The sequence below is a fragment of the Silene latifolia genome, chromosome 1 (genome assembly GCF_048544455.1).
Source record: "Silene latifolia isolate original U9 population chromosome 1, ASM4854445v1, whole genome shotgun sequence".
NCBI classification, from domain to species: domain Eukaryota; kingdom Viridiplantae; phylum Streptophyta; class Magnoliopsida; order Caryophyllales; family Caryophyllaceae; genus Silene; species Silene latifolia.
Genome location: NC_133526.1, coordinates 2,906,158 through 2,925,148, shown reverse-complemented (window position 1 = coordinate 2,925,148; position 18,991 = coordinate 2,906,158). Strand labels below are relative to the sequence as shown.

The 18,991-nt window shown below is 34.8% G+C and overlaps 3 protein-coding genes across 3 annotated transcripts; all 3 read left to right on the top strand.

Annotated features, from left to right (window-relative positions):
- The first annotated feature begins 163 nt into the window (after positions 1 to 163).
- LOC141643914 (ent-kaurenoic acid oxidase 2-like) lies at positions 164 to 3,462 on the top strand. Its single transcript, XM_074453338.1, has 8 exons — positions 164 to 399; positions 931 to 1,417; positions 2,068 to 2,331; positions 2,414 to 2,503; positions 2,607 to 2,685; positions 2,792 to 2,898; positions 3,077 to 3,195; positions 3,340 to 3,462. Exons 1-8 carry the CDS (start codon positions 164 to 166, stop codon positions 3,431 to 3,433), a joined length of 1,476 nt encoding a protein of 491 aa, XP_074309439.1. The 3' UTR covers positions 3,434 to 3,462.
- A 1,145-nt stretch (positions 3,463 to 4,607) lies between these two features.
- LOC141630389 (beta-amyrin 11-oxidase-like) lies at positions 4,608 to 8,152 on the top strand. Its single transcript, XM_074443387.1, has 7 exons — positions 4,608 to 4,892; positions 6,807 to 7,070; positions 7,153 to 7,242; positions 7,346 to 7,424; positions 7,526 to 7,632; positions 7,796 to 7,914; positions 8,059 to 8,152. Exons 1-7 carry the CDS (start codon positions 4,608 to 4,610, stop codon positions 8,150 to 8,152), a joined length of 1,038 nt encoding a protein of 345 aa, XP_074299488.1.
- A 662-nt stretch (positions 8,153 to 8,814) lies between these two features.
- On the top strand, positions 8,815 to 13,582 carry LOC141592920 (uncharacterized). Its single transcript, XM_074413811.1, has 7 exons — positions 8,815 to 9,101; positions 11,256 to 11,388; positions 12,253 to 12,350; positions 12,449 to 12,527; positions 12,609 to 12,718; positions 12,988 to 13,052; positions 13,396 to 13,582. Exons 1-7 carry the CDS (start codon positions 8,982 to 8,984, stop codon positions 13,487 to 13,489), a joined length of 699 nt encoding a protein of 232 aa, XP_074269912.1. The 5' UTR covers positions 8,815 to 8,981; the 3' UTR covers positions 13,490 to 13,582.
- Positions 13,583 to 18,991: the final 5,409 nt, after the last annotated feature.

Genomic DNA, 18,991 nt, shown 5'->3' with positions numbered 1-18,991 from the left:
TCGTATTGTATCGTATCATATTGTGTCACACAATCTCGGCTTACACTCATCTGAAGTATATATAGACCATATCGTACCAAAATAAATTACACCGAAATTAAAAGGAAAAATAACAATACCAAGAAAAAGGACATCAACAATTTTTTGACTAATTTTTGATAAAATGGAGATGGAGCGGTCAATTTGGGTGGCGGTCGCAGTGGTGTTGAGTGGCGTATGGGCGGTTTATTGGGCGTTGAAGAACGCGAATGAGTGGATTTATGTAAGGAAATTGGGTAAGAAGGGACTTGTTCTTCCTCCAGGTGACATGGGTTGGCCTTTCATAGGCACTCAATTGTCTTTCCTTAAGGCTTTTAAATCTAATCGGCCCGACTCGTTCATCTCCGACTTTGCTTCAAGGTCTCACTCTCTTCTTAACTCGATTTTTTTTACGACCCTACTAATTTTCAGTACGAAAATTTTCCTCGTAATAATGTAATAGTCCTTAGTCGAGTTAAGACTTATTCACGTTTATGTAGCATGTAACCTGTCATGTGACTCACAAGCTACGATAGTAAGGTTTGAACCAGTGACCTTCCCAACCTTTTATCGACAATCCAAATTACTTATCCTAGCTGTTCTTGAATATTTCAAATATTACGCGTGCCACTTTATTAGATTCCTCACACTTTTCGAAATGCATCTCACGTATTTTGAAAAATGTAAACAACCTAGTGAAACAAGTCGAGTAAATTATTACAAGTTTATATAAGTTAAACTATATGTTAGTCAAGATTGATTTTTTTTTTTTTGGTTTGAAATTGAGGGCTTGAGGCGCTAAGGCCAGTAATATATGAGGCAGAGGGATTCGCACCTGTGACCTATTGTCACGATATCTACGTCTTAACCGCTAAACTAAGACCTGTTCGGTTATATTTGACAAACATACAGATATGGAGCAACAGGAATATACAGAGCAGTAATGTTTGGAAAACCATGTGTAATAGTCACAACACCTGAATCCTGCAAGAGAGTTTTATCAGATGACACAACATTCGGACCCGGTTTCCCCGAATCAATCACTAAACTCATGGGAAAGAGAGCATTTCATGGCATTTCTAACGACGAACATAAGCGTCTTAGACGACTAACTACGGCCACCTTTTCCGGCCAAGAAGCCTTGTCTAATTACTTGAAACACATTGAACAAGTTGTGAAATCATCATTGGAAGAATGGAGTAACACGTCTCGGCCTATCGAGTTTTTAACTGAAATGAGGAGGATTGCCTTCAAGGTGATCATGTATGTTATTGTTGGTGAGAAGAGTTTTGATCATTCTATTATGGAGGCCTTGGAGAAGGAGTATACTACTTTGAATCAAGGGCTAAAGTCTATGGCTATTAACCTTCCTGGTTTTGCATATCATAATGCTCTCAAGGTATGACAAATTCTCATTTCAGACAGGTCTTTTCCGTCTAAAATTAAAACAGAGAAAATATCGTCATTTCATAAAATAAAATAAAAATAAAAAAAAGTGATCATTTAGTTAACGACATAATGTTGCAGCTAAAGTTACAGCTAAAATTCTTCACATTTTATATAGAAAAACTTTTTTTATCAAAAAATGGCCACATTTTATCGTAAATGGGTCACATTTTCTGTTTTAAATTCAAACGAAAAGGCCCATCTTAAGGAGTCAAGGGAGACTTCTGGGTAGTGGTGGAGCGAGGGAGGGGGCGGGCCAGTAGGGGCGCTCGCCCCCGCCAGCGTTTGAAAATATTGATTTTTTTAGTTCAAATTTTTGAATTTTTCCGAGCTCCTCTTATAATATTACCCTTTCACCCCCTGACTTTAAATCCTGGTTCCGCCACTGCTTCTGGGTACGACAAATTAAAATATTATTGACCTTGTTTTCGATCTTTTGTCGAAGTTGAGGATTTGATATTCTTTGGCTTTGAAATACGATGGTATAGAAGAAAACCGTCTACTATTGTCTAAACTCTATATATAGTCTGAAAACAATCTTGTAGTGTTTCCAACACATGAATAAGACTGTGATAAGTTTTAACAAGTGTTAATCTTGAACAGGCTCGGAAAAATTTACAAAAGATATTTCAAAGGGTTGTAGACGAGAGAAAAGCCGAAAACGTTACAAAAAAGGAAGGACATATGAAGGATATGTTGGATATGTTTATGGAAATTGAGAGTGATAATGGAGTTAAATTAAGTGATGAAGAAATTGTGGATTTGATTAATGCATTGCTAAATGCTGGACATGAATCCTCTGCCCATGCAATTATGTGGGTTGTTATGCTTTTGCAAGAAAACCCTCAAATCTTTCAAAAAGCAAAGGTGAGTTTTTAATTTGTACGATAAAGTCTTCTGAGAGACGATCAGACAATAATAATATGTGTTGGTTTAAATTGGTGTTTAGGAGGAGCAACAAAATATAGTGATGAAGAGATCACCTAATCAAGTAGGATTAACATTAAAAGAGACTCGACAAATGGAGTATCTATCTAAGGTACGTGATCAACAACACTTTTATGTGTCGCAACACTTCAAACAAAAAACAAATATGCTTTTAGTAGTTAACTTCATTAATCTCGTAATCTTCTGTGATTAAGGTTATTGACGAGACTCTACGTTTGGTGAATATATCATTCACACTATTCCGAGAGGCGGCTACTGATGTTACCATCAATGGTTAGTTTATGACACTCCTTGCAATGCTTGATTTAAGTCATTTACCTAATAATTCTTTTTTTTTTTCAATTTTGACACTGACATTTGATATGTATGTTGTCGATAGGTTATAATGTGCCGAAAGGATGGAGAATCCTACCTTGGCTTAGAAGCGCTCACCTGAATTCGGACAATTATATGTTTTCCAAGGAATTTATACCTTCAAGATGGGATGTAAGTACTTTTATCGAAACATACTCCGTAATATTTATTGTCTAATAACCAATAGAATTAAATACACTTTCTTTGTTCAAACCATTTTATTACATTTTTCAGAATCCCTCTCACGTATTTTTAGTCAAGTGGTAAAATCGACCAAATTTCATTGATCTCGTAATTATACTTTGAACAGGATCCAAAGACAAGAACAAATTTCATTCCGTTTGGAGCAGGAAGTAGAATGTGCCCTGGACGTGATCTAGCTAAGCTCGAAATCTATGTTTTCCTTCACTATTTTCTCCTTAATTATAAGTATAAATCTTTCCTTTTCTTTTATCCTAATTTCTTAATACATTGGCATAAATTTATTAACATCTTTTATATTTGTATTATGATATGAATATTAGTGTTGTTGTAGCGAAACTCTAAATAAGTGAAAATATACTTGTTTTGCAGGTTAGAGAGGTTAAATCCAGAATGTGCAATCAAATACTTGCCAATTTCGAGTCCTATTGATAATTGTCTTGCTAAAGTTATAAGATCGTCCTAGACAATTAGCTTTAACAAGATCTGTGTACGATAACGACATAACAAGTATATGGATTTCATCTAATGATAATAGATGAAGTGCATACGGTATTATAAAGTTGAACAATGATTTTATTTGAGAATTTGCGTTTTCTTAAAAGGATTGGATGTAATGTAACTAATGTAAGTATGTACTTCTTGTATTTCCAAAAAAAAAAAAAAAACATTAAACTTTGTACTATGTAGAGTTGGTTTGTGATTGGAAGAATAAATTGTTGGATATATACATGGTGGTTGACACTTCGTCGACCGCCAAAGACAAATGCTAAACTTGGATAATGATAGAATCACGAATCGTTTTCCTTAAAGAGTATTTAGAAACATTTTAATTTGTAAAGAAAATATGTTTACGATTGGAAAAACGATATTTATGTGAATAACATGACAAATTATTGACAAAAAATCTATCAAAAATGCATAATAGAAACATTTAAAAGAGACGAATTAAAGAATTTTGGTTAATGTAAAATATTTTCATTAACACTGATATTTTTGAAAAGCGAGGGAAGCCATGTAGAATTTGAAGAAATACAAGGTAGCATGTAGAAAAACCTATTATTTTTTCTTCAATTATAATCATAAAATTTTAAAACAGGCCGCGCAAAGCGCGGGATACTACCTGGTTAATATAGATAGATAGATAGATATTGATTGATTAAGGAAAAATCTCCCTCTCCCTCTCCCTCTCCCTCCCCCTAATTAAAAACTAACCTTCAACCTTCCCCGTAATAAAACAATTAAGGAAAACTTCCCCCTCCCCCTCCCTCTCCCCTCTATTATAAACCAACCTCCCTCAACCTCTACCACCTCCCTCGTCTTCCCTTCCAATTACCTCATCAAAAATGGCACCTCCCCTTCCGTTTCCCTCCAACTTCCTCTTCCCTCCCCGTCTGAGGTATATATACACACTCCTTCAAACAATCAACCCCACCCAAAACCTTCACCTCCTTCACTTCATCTCCCTAAAATCCTTGTTTTACACTAACTCTCCCAAAACAAATGTTCATATCTCCACCGAAAAACGCTTCTCCACCACACCCAATCTCCTCCGATGACTCCCCACCGAAACCCCTCATACACCACATTCAATCTGCGATGAATCTTCCGACGGATCCGGTTCTTCTCCCAGATCTCCCATGACGAAGTTATTCACCCTGTTAGGGCAAGTCATTCAACATCTTGATATTGATCAAACAGCTCTTGATGAAGCCACGCTTCAACTCTATCCATGGACGACAGATACGTCGGAGGATCCTATAGCCATTCAAGCCGCAAAATCCTATTTTAAGAAGACTGCTCGACAAACCGTGGCTGACTTGGGCGAGGTTTATTCTAAGCAATTCGCGGACCTTACTGAGGCAAGCAGGGTCTTTAACAAGCAGTACGAAGTCAAGCAAATTGTTGAAGATTACCTCGCTCAAGTCCTACCTTTATAAGGTCCGCGATGTACACCAGCTCCGCCTCGCTTTAAGTCATACTGCTAAGGATGCTCTAATTGTCTTGCTGCCCCCAAATTTGGATGTTTACTCAGAAATGGTAGCTAAATGGTAGCTGAGTTGGGTGTACAAGCTAATTCAAGAGCTATTGTACATCATAGAGTTTTTCTTCAAGAGTATCTCCAGGATGCTCTTCATGGTGTTAGGGAGATTTCGCGTCTGTCTGCGAGCTAATTCTATTAATCAATACGATATTTGTATAATGCCACTAATATTGCTAAGTTTATTATTGTTTTGCCACGATTATTGTTATTATTCTTGTTGTCTTTGATTTTTTTATTATACCTCCTCCATTCCAGTCATTTGTTTTATTTTATTGTTCTTTCAATAAAAACATTTGAGTTACGTAATTAATTCAACCAAAAATAATTTTTTAAAATAGAAATTTTTATATTTTTATTTGCGAACTATAATTCAAGGTAATTTAATTGGTTAACATTGTATTGAAAGAGTATGGTGCGGATTATAAACGTTGAAAGAATAAAGATTATTTTATTCGTAAATTTTATTCTAACAATAAAATTTCAAAATTTATTTAATATTTATTTTGATGTTTAACGATTGTTTAATTACTTTGAAAATGAAAAGCCAATTTTAATGATTGTGTTTAATCCTAGAAACTCTTTCAACAATTTATCTTTTTTTTTATTAAAAGATGTGATTTGCAAAAATTCTGTCAAAGGGAATGTGATGCTTTATCATGCCTTTTTTAGTATATACGGAGTACTAATTTAATTTCTCGTGAAAATCATGTAAATTATTTTTTATTACTTTTATAATGGCTAGATATTACATAATTATGTTGAGTTTTTTTTTTTTTTGTGGTTGTTATTGTAACCTATTATTCTTTTATTCTTATTTTGGCTTTTGTTACGGAATTATATAAATTTTACTCGATGACTGAATTATATTTTTCTTAGTCCAACTCTATCAAAGTGATAATAAGAAGTGTTAATCATAGATATATACTTATTTTTATTTTTTCTGTACGTTTGGAAATAACAATGATATTTTATAAAGTAAATTATTATTTTCCCTTATTTTCTATTAACCGTTGTAACGTTTAATTAAGTAAAAACAATTTAAATGAGAACTACTTTTGTACCCGCGAAAATCGCGGACTTGTTCTATTTGTCTCATTTATTTGCTTTTGTTGACGTCCATCTTTAAATAAAATATAAAATATTTTTTTTATCGCGAAAATATTTTTTGTCGTTAACTAAATAGAGAAAATATCGTCATTTCATAAAATAAAATAAAAATAAAAAAAAGTGATCATTTAGTTAACGACATAATGTTGCAGCTAAAGTTACAGCTCAAATTCTTCATATTTTATATAGAAAAACTTATTTTTTTTTAATCAAAAAATGGCCACATTTTATCGTAAATAGGTCACATTTTCTGTTTTAAATTCAAACGAAAAGGCTCGTCTTAAGGAGTCGAGGGAGACTTCTAAGTAGTGTGTGTGTGGGGGGGGGGGGGGGGGGGGGGAGGGCTAGCATGGGCGCTTGCCCCGTCAACGTTTGAAAATTTTGAAATTTTTATTTCAAATTTTTGAATTTTTCTGAGGTCTCCTTATAATATTATCCTTTTGTCCCCTGACTTAAGATCCTGGCTCCGCCACTATTTTGGATATGACAAATTAAAATATTATCGACCTTGTTGTCGATCTTTTGTTGAGTTGAGGATTTGATGTTCTTTGACTTTGAAATACGATGGTATAGAATAAAACCGTCAACTATTGTCTAAACTTTGTATATTGTCTGGAAACAATTTTGTGGTGTGTTAAACACATGGATAAGAACGTGACAAGTTTTAACAAGTGTTAGTCTTGAACAGGCTCGAAAGAATTTACAAAAGATATTTCAAAGGGTTGTAGACGAGAGAAAAGCCGAAAAAGTTACAAAGAAGGAAGGACATATGAAGGATATGTTGGATATGTTTATGGAAATTGAGAGTGACAGTGGAGTTAAATTAAGTGATGAAGAAATTGTGGATTTGATTAATGCATTACTAAATGCTGGACATGAATCCTCTGCCCATGCAATTATGTGGGCTGTTATGCTTTTGCAAGAAAACCCTCAAATCTTTCAAAAGGCAAAGGTGAGTTTTTAATTTGTACGATAGAGTCTTCTGAGAGACGATCAGTCAATAATAATATGTGTTGGTTTAAATTGGTGTTTAGGAGGAGCAACAAAACATAGTGATGAAGAGATCACCTAATCAAGAAGGATTAACATTAAAAGAAACTCGACAAATGGAGTATCTATCTAAGGTACGTGATCAACAACACTTTTATGTGTCGCAACACCTCAAACAAAAAAGAAATATGCTTTTAGTAGTTAACTTCATTAATCTCGTAATCTTCTGTGATTAAGGTTATTGACGAGACTCTACGTTTGGTGAATATATCATTCACACTATTCCGAGAGGCGACTACTGATGTTACCATTAATGGTTAGTTTATGACACTCCTTGCAATGCTTGATTTAAGTCATTTACCTAATAATTTTTTTATCAACTTCGACACTAACATTTGATATGTTTGTTGTCGATAGGTTATAATGTGCCGAAAGGATGGAGAATCCTAACTTGGCTTAGAAGCGCTCACCTGCATTCCGACAATTATATGTTTTCCAAGGAATTTATACCTTTAAGATGGGATGTAAGTACTTTTAAGTTTTAACTAAACATAATAGAATTAAACACGCTTTCTTTGTTCAAACCAGTTTAATTTATGACATTTTTCAGAATCCCTCTCACATATTTTTCAGTCAAGCCGTAAAATCGACCAAATTTCATTGATCTCGTAATTATACTTTGTACAGGATCCTAAGACGAGAGCAAATTTCATTCCGTTTGGAGCAGGAAGTAGAATGTGCCCTGGACGTGATCTAGCTAAGCTCGAAATCTATGTTTTCCTTCACTATTTTCTCCTTAATTATAAGTATAAATCTTTCCTTTTCTTTTATCCTAATTTCTTAATACATTGGCATAAATTTATTAACATCTTTTATATTTGTATTATGATATGAATATTAGTGTTATTGTACCGAAAATCTAAATGAGTGAAAATATACTTGTTTTGCAGGTTAGAGAGGTTAAATCCAGAATGTGCAATTAAATACTTGCCAATTTCAAGTCCTATTGATAATTGTCTTGCTAAAGTTGTAAGATCGTCCTAGACAATTAGCTTTAGCAAGATCTGTGTACGACGTCGACATACAACGATATAACAAGTATATGGATTTTATCTCTAATGATAATAAATGAGGTGCATACGGTATTATAATATTTATAAATGTATTATGGTTTTATTTGAGAATTTGCGTTTTCTTACCAGGATTGGATGTAATGTTAGCATGTAGAATTGTAAAGTAGGTTTGTGATTGGAAGAATAAATATGTAGATTTCATGATCTCTTCTTGGAATTTTTTTGTTGTTTTTATTTTCTTTTAACTTTTGTACTATGTAGATTACGAAGTATTTTATAAATCTCAAATGTGAGCTTTACAATTTAAAATCATAATGTAATTTTTCAGTCGTTATCCGTCTCGTCGAGAATTGTAATGGTTATAAAGGATGACCTTTTTCACGGGGAAATTACTTCAGTTGTGACTTGTGAAGGCTTGAAACAATTAACGACAAACATAAATTCCAGTTACCGTATATAATATCGTATATCTAACTAAACTGAACTGGAGTAAGAGTTAATTTGTGAGGAGAAGAGTTGAATTGAATTGAACTGAACTTAAAAGAGCCGAACTGAACTAAAATAAGACGAAATTAAGCCCAAAAGAATCAGGCCTAAACATTACTCCATACAACATATGAGACGATCTTACTCGATAATTAACCGATTACTGTACAAGTTTACAACAGTAAAATATCTTGCTCTTCAACACAAAAACCGTTAATCGTTATCGCTCAATTACTGGGTTTTGGGTTACAATGTGAAAAATCTTGCCTTCAAAATCCAATCAAATTCATGCCCAATTCAATTAAATACCCAAAATGGACGAGATTCAAATTGATCTAAGCAATCATCTTGCTCATGAAAACTTGGTCAAAATTAAAATCAAAACTGTATTCCCTTCAACCCCTTTTCACCTTACAGTCCCTTCTCACATTAAGGTAACTAAACCCTAAATTCTCTTAATTATTTCATTTATAAAGCTTTAATCTTTCTGTATTTTGCCTTTGATTGTTAGATTTGGTAGTATTCTTATCTGGGTTATGATCAAACTTCTGAATTTTTGATGTATTTGATTGATCTTGTATTCCTGCAATTTGTTTTTTTTTTTTTTAGTGACTTTATTCATGCAATTTGTGCAAATGTTGTTTGTGTAGTTTTTTTTTGTAAATTTGATCAATTGGATTGGAATCTGTGACGGTTTCAAAGGATGATTCATGTCGGCCGACCCCAAACCATTTCAGGATTAAGGATTGTTGTTGTTCTTCTTCATGATAAAATTATTGCTTTGTTGATTAAAAGATGGTGGGATTGAGTAGCTGTTATGAACAATTGTGTTACTGTGAGTTTGTTTTAGCAGTCAGCTGCAAGTAATACTGGTGACGACAATGCCGGCTTTTCTCGTAAAGGGAGATGAAGTTTTAATACTGATATACTGTAGGTCTGTTGTAAGTTTAAGTGTTTGGTTTGATATTGGGAAGAACTTGACTTGAGTTGGAAATGTTCTGCCGGTGTTGGGATCGGGGTTGTTATCAGCTGTCTGAAGTATATGGAAATCTTTATAGTCTTCTTGATCTTATGATTATTATACTCTGTACAAGGTATTCTTAGGTCAAAAAAGTGTGGCTGAAGGACATATAAGTTGTAGGCTCACCGAGATATACTAGATATCAGAACTTGGGGAGCCTTAGGTTACCTTTTGCATATGGTGCAGCTGACGAGAAACACTACTAAGCTAATGAGCTTCCCTTCACCTCGTGCCTTGCTCTTCATGGCACGATCCGTCACTGCCTTAGTGCTCCTATTTCAAAGTTAAGGCAGTATTGGAACTTTTAGGATTTTTTATATTTAACTGTAACGATGGAATATTGAGATTTGAGAGTATTGAATTAGCTCCTTGGTTTATGAAGTAAATCATCCTGTCATCTTTCTCCGAATTGGGACTCTTACATGTGACACGTCTTTTGGGTTGGCTTATTTCTTCACAGAGAGTGTACAAGCTGTTTTGCTTTTTAGTATTTGATGTTTTTTGACATATTTAGTGTTTTTTGTATTTAATTTAAAGAAATTAATTTATTTATTTTTCTCTCCTTTATTACACTTTTTCACCAACCACTTCCTTATAGATTTCATCTGGTTCATTCCGGATCCTTCACTCTATTTCGGTTTTTAAACATCGTTTTAATCTTTTCTCTCGATTTAAATTTTAAGTTTTTATAAAAGAAAGACGGAATTCGATTTTAAAACCCCTAAGTTCACCTTGACTTTCAATTACATTTTCGTTCTTCCTTTTTGTTTTTCATCTTCCCTTTTTTATTCGCATTTTGAGGCGTGCGTGCACCCATGGACGGTTCGAAAAGATGATTCATGTCAGCCGACCCCAAATCATTTTGGGATTAAGGCTCTGATGTTGTTGTTGTTGTTGTTGTTGTAGAGTGTACAAGCTGTTTTGCTTTGTTAAGAGGAGAAATTTACTTGCACCCACGGGCCACGCCACGCTTGGATTTAGGATGAGATAGGTTCAGGAGTGCTAAAGCTAAGCTTGTGAGGCAGTGCGTGAGTAAAGGTGTTATAGGAGAAAGAGGTTGGGCCTAAATTGCTGACAATACCTGTATCCGTTACATCCAGTCACGCAATATGCTTGTGCTTAAGTTTATGCCTTCCACTTACTTTTTTGAGGATTGATTAATCGGACAAGCCACTAAACTTATCATTTATATGCTTATTAGAATCGTAGATACATAGTTTGGAGTTTACCTGCCCCACTTTTTAAGTAGAGATAGGCACTCTTGATGACTTTTCTCCTACAATTTTCTATACACTCACTTGTTGGCTTTCAGTTATTATGTTAGAGCATTTCATGTAGTGTTTTCTTGTGAGATGGCTTCTTGTACTCACTCGATAACTTTTCTTTGTGAGTAGTTGAGTACCATAAATTGCAACAGTACATACATTATATACTTCGAAGTTTACGTAATGAAAATAGATATTCTGCTGGTTGCTAAAGTTGTAGTTTCATTACAGTCAGTGACTTGTATGACAATTTTTTTTCTTGTGAGGAAAGATTATTTTTTGATGTGCTTCATGCACTATAGGTACGTGATTTGAGAAATCTAGTTGCTGAAGGGAAAAAATTACCAACTGAAAGTGTGAGGCTTATTTCACGAGGAAAAGCGTTGCATGATAGCAAGAATGGAGAAGAGGTATACATCCAACTTGCTGATGGTGGTATGGATCTTACTTTTCATAGTTCAACTGAATCTTCTGGATCACATTTCCCATTTTGGTTCATGTTCATGAATATTAGTCTGCCTATATTACCATTTTTTGAGGTTGAGTGAATTGGAGAGAACGGGCGAGTGGGAGTGGGAGCATGGAATCAGAAACCATTGTTTCGGTAATGATGGAAAAGGCTAGGGACCCTTCCCTCATGAACTAACCCAATCTTTCTGATGTCGTAAATAAATGAAAGGAACACCTTTCTCCGTGTACAAGTCTCCACTTCATTTATTAGTTCTCTTCCCTTCCTTCTCCCCTTTCCCCATGGGTTTTCAAACTAAATAATTCTTTCTCTTATCCCTTCCCGTTCCTTCCTCAAAATTGTTTATCCAAGCAACGTGTTATTATGCACTGAAAAAACATGTTTGCTCATTTTTCATTGTGGTCTTCATAGACATAGCTTTCTATTATTGCTCCGCTTTATTTGTTGTGCTGCTGTACATTATAAGCTACCGAGTAAATGGTCGAACTGCTTGACAAAGGCTTTTGGATTTTGTTTATGCCAGATTTTCCCGAACATTTCTTGGTTTATGCCTCATGAATCATGATGCTAGTGTGTAGAAGAAGTGGCGAAAGGTCGTTGTTTGGATTTTTTTAGTCAGCTATCAAGCAAACTCTTATTATTGGGACATAAATACATAATTCTGTAGGCAACTTTTTTAACGTACATATGTCAGATTATCTTTTTGTTTATAGAATCGGGAGTAAGAGAGGAAGATGTGGGTTACTCCTCTCATCATGTTGCATGGTAATAAATTGAACTTTGTAGACCGTATACTGACAGACTAATATACGTTCCTGTTAATTTTTCAGATTCCTTCATTGTAGCAGTTAAGCCCAAGGCACCACCAAAGCATGTTAGAGCTGAATATGATGATGTTGATGACGACAAAGACAACGATGATGATCTGGTCAGATGACTGACGCTATTTTATTATTGTCTTTAACTAAAGTAACTTCGCATTTTGCTTCTCATAGAATTGGTTTCTTCCTGCTTGTTGGAATATAGAAATTTGAGCTTCCAGAGTCTGCAAGTCGATGGCAACGGAGACTCTATCACATTTTACATGATAGATTAAAGTTTCCTGGTGGGTACCGAAATTGAATCATGTCTAACCTTATTACACTGGTATGCTGACTGCTGATGATCACTAATATTTCATTTGTAGATATCGTTTTGACTGGAGTTTTCTGTCTCAGCGTTAAAACGTGGGTCTATATTATCCTCTGGTTTATGTTGGCTCCAGTTGCACATCGATATGAATTGGGACCTATATATGTAAGTTTGATGACTCGAAATTGCATGACGCTCTTTGCTTCCACGCACTACTTACCGTAATTTCATGTTTATGCTAAAAATCCTGTTGCACTGCGGTGTGACTTGAGAATGCACTCAACTATTCCGATTGTTTTTTAACTGAATTACTGAAAGACAGGTTAAAATCTTGCTACAGAAAAACCGAATCCAATCGCAAACTCTCCCCATTTATTTGCTTCCTAATCTGTATATTAATTACTGTACTTGATGAAAAAACTGTTACTGTACAGATTATAGCAACTGGATTTCTCCTCATCTTTAAAAATCTTGGCCGCCGCAAAGAAGGTGAACTCAGGTAGGAGCTTAAATTGTCGTCGATTATATGGTTCATCAGAGTCATCTATATTCTATACGGCTATATATTCGTACCATAAATTAACACGTTTTACAGTCTTAAACCCTGGTATCTTTCATTATCTATGTACTCCTATCTCTCGTATTTATATACGAACATGTTTTCCGTCACAAATCACAAGTCGTTTTCCGAATTTCTTCACTATAGAAGACCGGTTATCAGGTTATTACCGATCATTAATTTACAGAAGAACTTAACCAACTACATTAAAAACTGTCCTTTTTTCTCCCTTTCCGATTTTTTGGTCATACTTGCATTTGCTGATGTTTATTGAAAATTGCAGCGCATACTCTATCTTCAACAAGGATTTCAAAGAGCTTCCAGGAACCTTCAATGCAGACCGAGTGGATAGAGACATTCGAGCAGGTCGACTCTGAGTAACAGTTCTGAACTTAAATACTTGTATAAACGGGTCAAAACTGGCCTTGTTATACTTTGTATCGACTCTGAGTAACAGTTCTTAACTTGTCTCTTGTCTTGCACTTCCTCCATTCCGATCAATTTTATATATTTGATTACAATATACGAGTATTAAACTATCGTAATTCCTAGTGGCTAAAAAGTAAGATTTAATGATAAACAAAATTCTTGGTCAAAATTAGCACAAATCTTACAAAATCTTGACCATATATGTTTCATGTTTGGATGAAACAAAACACATTTTATTAATTTATTGATTATATACACATTTTTTTTATAATTATTATAAATTATGAAACTTGACTTAAGAAACTTGTGATTGTGCCCGACAATGTTAGACAATTGGACCAAGAAACATTAGATACTCCTTAGTCCTTATCAACTACAAACGTGCGTCTATCTTCATATGCCTTTTGCATAGTTTTATGTCGGGTATGATTCATGTTTAATTAACAAAACAATACGTCTCATTATAGACGGACACTATCCGTCTATAGCTATAGACGGATAGTGTCCCCTCACAAATTAAAGTGGGTAGTGTAAATGGGGTATCCATTTCCCATCCACTTGCACTATCCACTTTCTTTTGTGAGAGGACATTATCCGTCTATAGTTATAGACGGATAGTGTCCGTCTATAATGAGAATTTGTGTTAACAAAATAACAACTATCTAATCATGTTTAGATAATTGGAGAATGAAGATAGTCTTTACTCTTTAGTCAATGCTACAAAAATACTACTTCCTCCTATTTCGAATAACTGTCCCATTTGTACAATGGCACGAAAATTAAGGAATGAAATTAAAATAATGAAAAGTATTGTATAGGGGTAAGAATATAGGAGTTAAATAATGAAAAGTATTGAATATGATGGTTTAGGGGTCGTTGGGGTGGTAAATAAAGAAAAGAGTCAATGGTAGGAAAGTCAAAAAACATGTCCAAATATGGCAAATGGGACAGTTATGTGAATAGACCGAAATAACAAATGGAATAGTTATTCGGAATAGGAGGGAGTATTATAAGTGGTAGTTAAGTACTGCGAGCAAGAATTAACCTCCCTTTGTCCATTGGTGTAAATAAAGCCATAAAAGCGATTTTAATGTTGACAGGATTTAAACCTAGGCCACGACTCCACGAGAACACCTCTCATGATTCTATTATATTTTTTATAGTACCGTCTTATGCAAGAATTGAGTGAATCTTCTGTGTATGCTTAAACATTACATAAATTTACAATAAAAAATCAAACTTAGAAAAATCACAAATTCTCATTTATTTTTATCCGTCACAAGCTTGTGACGTGAGACAATAAAATAAGTGGAAGAGGGCAAGAGGCAAGTGGGGATTATGAACAGAGTATACAAGATAGTGCCAAATACACCTTTCAACATCATTAGAAAATTTTGGTCATGTTATTAAGCACGGTTTGTCCCACTTATGTTTGAACACAAAGCTTTTCCATTTTTCTAGCTTACTAAACCACGTAATTGTTCCAAATCGGTAGAATAAAGATGAAAGATCATCTTTATAAGTGTTTACAAGATATAATAGTACGAGGTTTTTAGGAAGGAGTCGAAAAGTAAATCCGTGAGGGCTTGACCCAAAGCGGACAACATCATGCTATTATGAATTATGGACACAAATATAGCAAAGGCCCAACACAAAATATTAATGCTTCTGCACAACAGGTCAAAGAAAACTTATTTATCGAAATAGATTCATATAAGTTCGAGTTTTCATAACATTTCAAATAAACATGTCACAACATATGGCTGCCTATAGGGTAACCCCGCTTATTTGACATGGTACATTATACTCCCTGACCTCCATCTAAGTCAATTACATACGTTTGTTTAATACTCCCTTCGTCTCGGTTATTTGTTGTCATTTGGTTTTGGCACAAAGATCAAGAAAAAAGGATATAGCCAATTACTAAATAACATGTGGACTAAATTGAGTGTGAATGACCAAATTGTTTATCAAATGCATTCCTAAAATAGAAAGGATAATAAATGACTGAGACACCCCAAAATGGAAAAGGACAACAAATGACCGAAACGGAGGGAGTATATCATACTCCCTCCATTCAAGAATTATCACCCCAATTCTCTAATAAATGAGAGGAGTATTATATTGAAGTGGGGTGATAAAAGTTGAATGGAGGAAGTATGAATTTGTGAAAAACATGTCACTTACTACTTTACTAGCTTATTGGGGTCGTTCAACTTAAATTGTTTCACGAGCATTGTCTGTTTGTAATCCTCAATTATTATAAATGGCCTTTATTGTCCCTTTTTCTACATTATTACCAGTGGTGGAGTTAAGGAGAGGCTAGCAGCTGCTCTTATCCTCCTGACGGTTGAGATTTTTAGTGTTTTTAGTTAAGTTTTTCGATTTTTTTTCGGGTGTGCCTTATTTTATTACTCATCCGCCTTCTATAAAAGTTTCCGCCCCCTTATAAGCTCAAATCCTAGCTCCGCCACTGATTATTTTGGAAACACTATAAATACAGCAGTATGAACTCTAAACTAAAAGAGATTACGTTGTACTTTAATCTCCATGATTACCATAGCTTTTGATGGAGCATATTGCATATTGCATATTGCATATACCACCATTACATTGGCGTAGATAATGCACTAACTTAACGCGTGGAGAGTATTATTGCTTCATTTTCATAGCACAAATAAGTAGCTACTTTATCACACCTTCTAATCAATGCACTACTACAACTTACTAAATATGAGCGAAATTAAGTTGAACTAAATGGAACAGGGCTAAATTGAATCAAACTGAATAGAGCTGAGCAGTTAATGTATTATACAACTGGTTGTATATACAACTTATTCAATGTAGTTGAGCTTTGTTATAAAGTTATCGAGCTCTACTAACAAAATTATCGAGCTATGATGGAAAGTTATTGAGCTTAACACAATAACTATTAAGCTCAATAACTTCGTAAAATAGCTCAATAACTTGTAAAATAACTCAACAACTTTGTGTAAAAGCTCAACAATTTTGAGGCAGTTGTACAATGTTACTATACAACTGGTTGTAAGATAGTATTTGTGTAGAGCTGAGCAGAAATTAAGCCAAAAATAATAAGACTTTAGTCTTGTTTAAAATTTTCCAAAATTTATAGTATAGACAGTATAACCATAATTCGATAAATTAAATCACGTGCCATATATGAAAATAGTTTGTTCAAAATTCATTTCCGTCTTAAATGAGATTTTGCGATAATTAAAAGGCTATTACAAGTCTCGTGTGAACTTACAAAAAGTGGAAAGGGCATATGGATGTCCCACAAAGTATAGAAATGGTTGGCTTTTATGTGATAATGGGACCAAGCAATGACGATATCACATAAAATCAAAGGCAAAAAGTGAGAATGTCCTACTCATTTTGACGTGGAGGTGCTTAGGTTAACATTCTTCACAAAATCTCCCTTATGACGGAGGGTATCCGTCGCAAACTTGCGACGGATACCATATCGTCTCACAAAAAACCCATAAGGGTGAGAGACAAAGCACATGGGGTGGTACCCACCTTGTCCCCTCTACCCATTTCCACTCACATATTACCCGTCGCAATATCCGACCCGTCGCAAGGGAGACCTACTGAACATTCTTACCATGACTTGACCAAGAAAACCCCTTATTCCCTCCTTAACCGTCTAGCTCAGATATTAGAAAAGATTGTTCGAACATGAATAAGGTTGGACATGAACACGGACATGGACAAGGGCGATAGGTCGGGATCTGGGTTAGACCGACAACACACGATGTAAGGACGATACGACCTAATAGGTGTTATAATAGAATTCACAAAGTACTACTCAATAGTCAGTGAGTTTATAAATATCCTACTTTTTACTCAATGTTTTAGAATTCAATATTTAAGATTTATATTTACAAATTATCGTTAAATTATTTTATCTGTGAAATATTTCGAGCATAATACAAATTATCCATGATAATCTTATAAAATTTGAATGAATTTAATTTAACATAGGTAAGCTAATGTAGATCTGGCATGTGCGGCATAGTTAGGATCAGGTTGGGCCTAGAAATTCAGACCCTGAACTAGTCCGTCCGATGGGAAGGATCGGATACTCAAGTTGGCTCAAACTTATCCCTAACCCGCTTATTAAGGACTTAAACCTGACACGTACCATAAGGGGGTTGGGGCAAGCCCCAATCGAGCCACATGAGCATGCGAAAAGGTTACCAGACAACATAAACGGATCGGCCCAAGTCGGCCTGAGCTAACTATATTTTTTCATCCATTTTTAAAATCTTAACTACCAAATATATAATCCAAAATCTTATTGATACAACAAATATAAGCTTAATTGTACTTATACAAATCATATTCCACCTAAAGGGACACTTTTTGGCTAATTTGAAGGGAAATTAAGAGAACCCTAAATTTGAAAAACGGTTACAACAATTGGGTTTTAGCGGGATGAAGCCAACATAATAAAACAAACAAGTCCAAATGTGAACTAGAAAAGTAACTTTGTCACTTTGAACACAAAATTTGGCCCCCACACTCTTTGGAATTTTTTAGGGTAACACCAGACAAGCAAACTCCCCCTCCCTAAAAGTACACTCTTTTCTACCATAATTATCGTGTAACACCGTCTTACAGTATAAAACGATACTTTTAAGCATAAAAAAGCATTCATTTACTTACTCATATAAATGAATTATACCACTAAAATTAGTGTTCACAAAGAGGGATACGTACGCCTTGAAAATACGTCACGAATTCAACACGAATTTAACGGGTTTAGGTTGGGAATTAATGATCCTTTTATATAAGTGGGTCAATACGAATACGACAGAAAATTTAATTCTAAACACGAGTTCGAATAACATATCTATTAAATTAACCCTAAGTTATTTTGATCCTCCATCACATAGGTGTATTTACACTTTTTATTTAAACATTGACACGAAAACACGATGCAAACCCGACACGAAATTAACAAATTTGGCTGAGGTTTGATGGCCTATTTATGTAATTGAGTACATCCTAAGAATTATTTGCGTTGAATTTTGGTTGAAGGGTTTATAACTTATTTTACATGTGACACAAATATGACCGACACAACCCGATCTGTTTGTCCGGACTAAAATGAATGTGTAATAACTTGTGCCCTTTCGGTTAACAGTTAGTCTTGCTGAAGACAGGTCGGAGCAAGTGACGGGTAATGCCACTCACAAAACGGATAGGGGGAACAAGGTGGGGGCACCCTCATGTGCTTCCATCTCTCCTCTATTTGGGTCATTTGTGAGAGAAAATGGTATTCGTCACTTCAAAGTGACTGATACGCGCCGTCTTCAATGAGATTTTGTGTTCGGTTAAATGTTAATGCGAATTTTTTTGGACCGTTTATTCCATCCCCAACACCTATATATACACCTCTTTCCTACTTCATCTCTCCCTTCCTC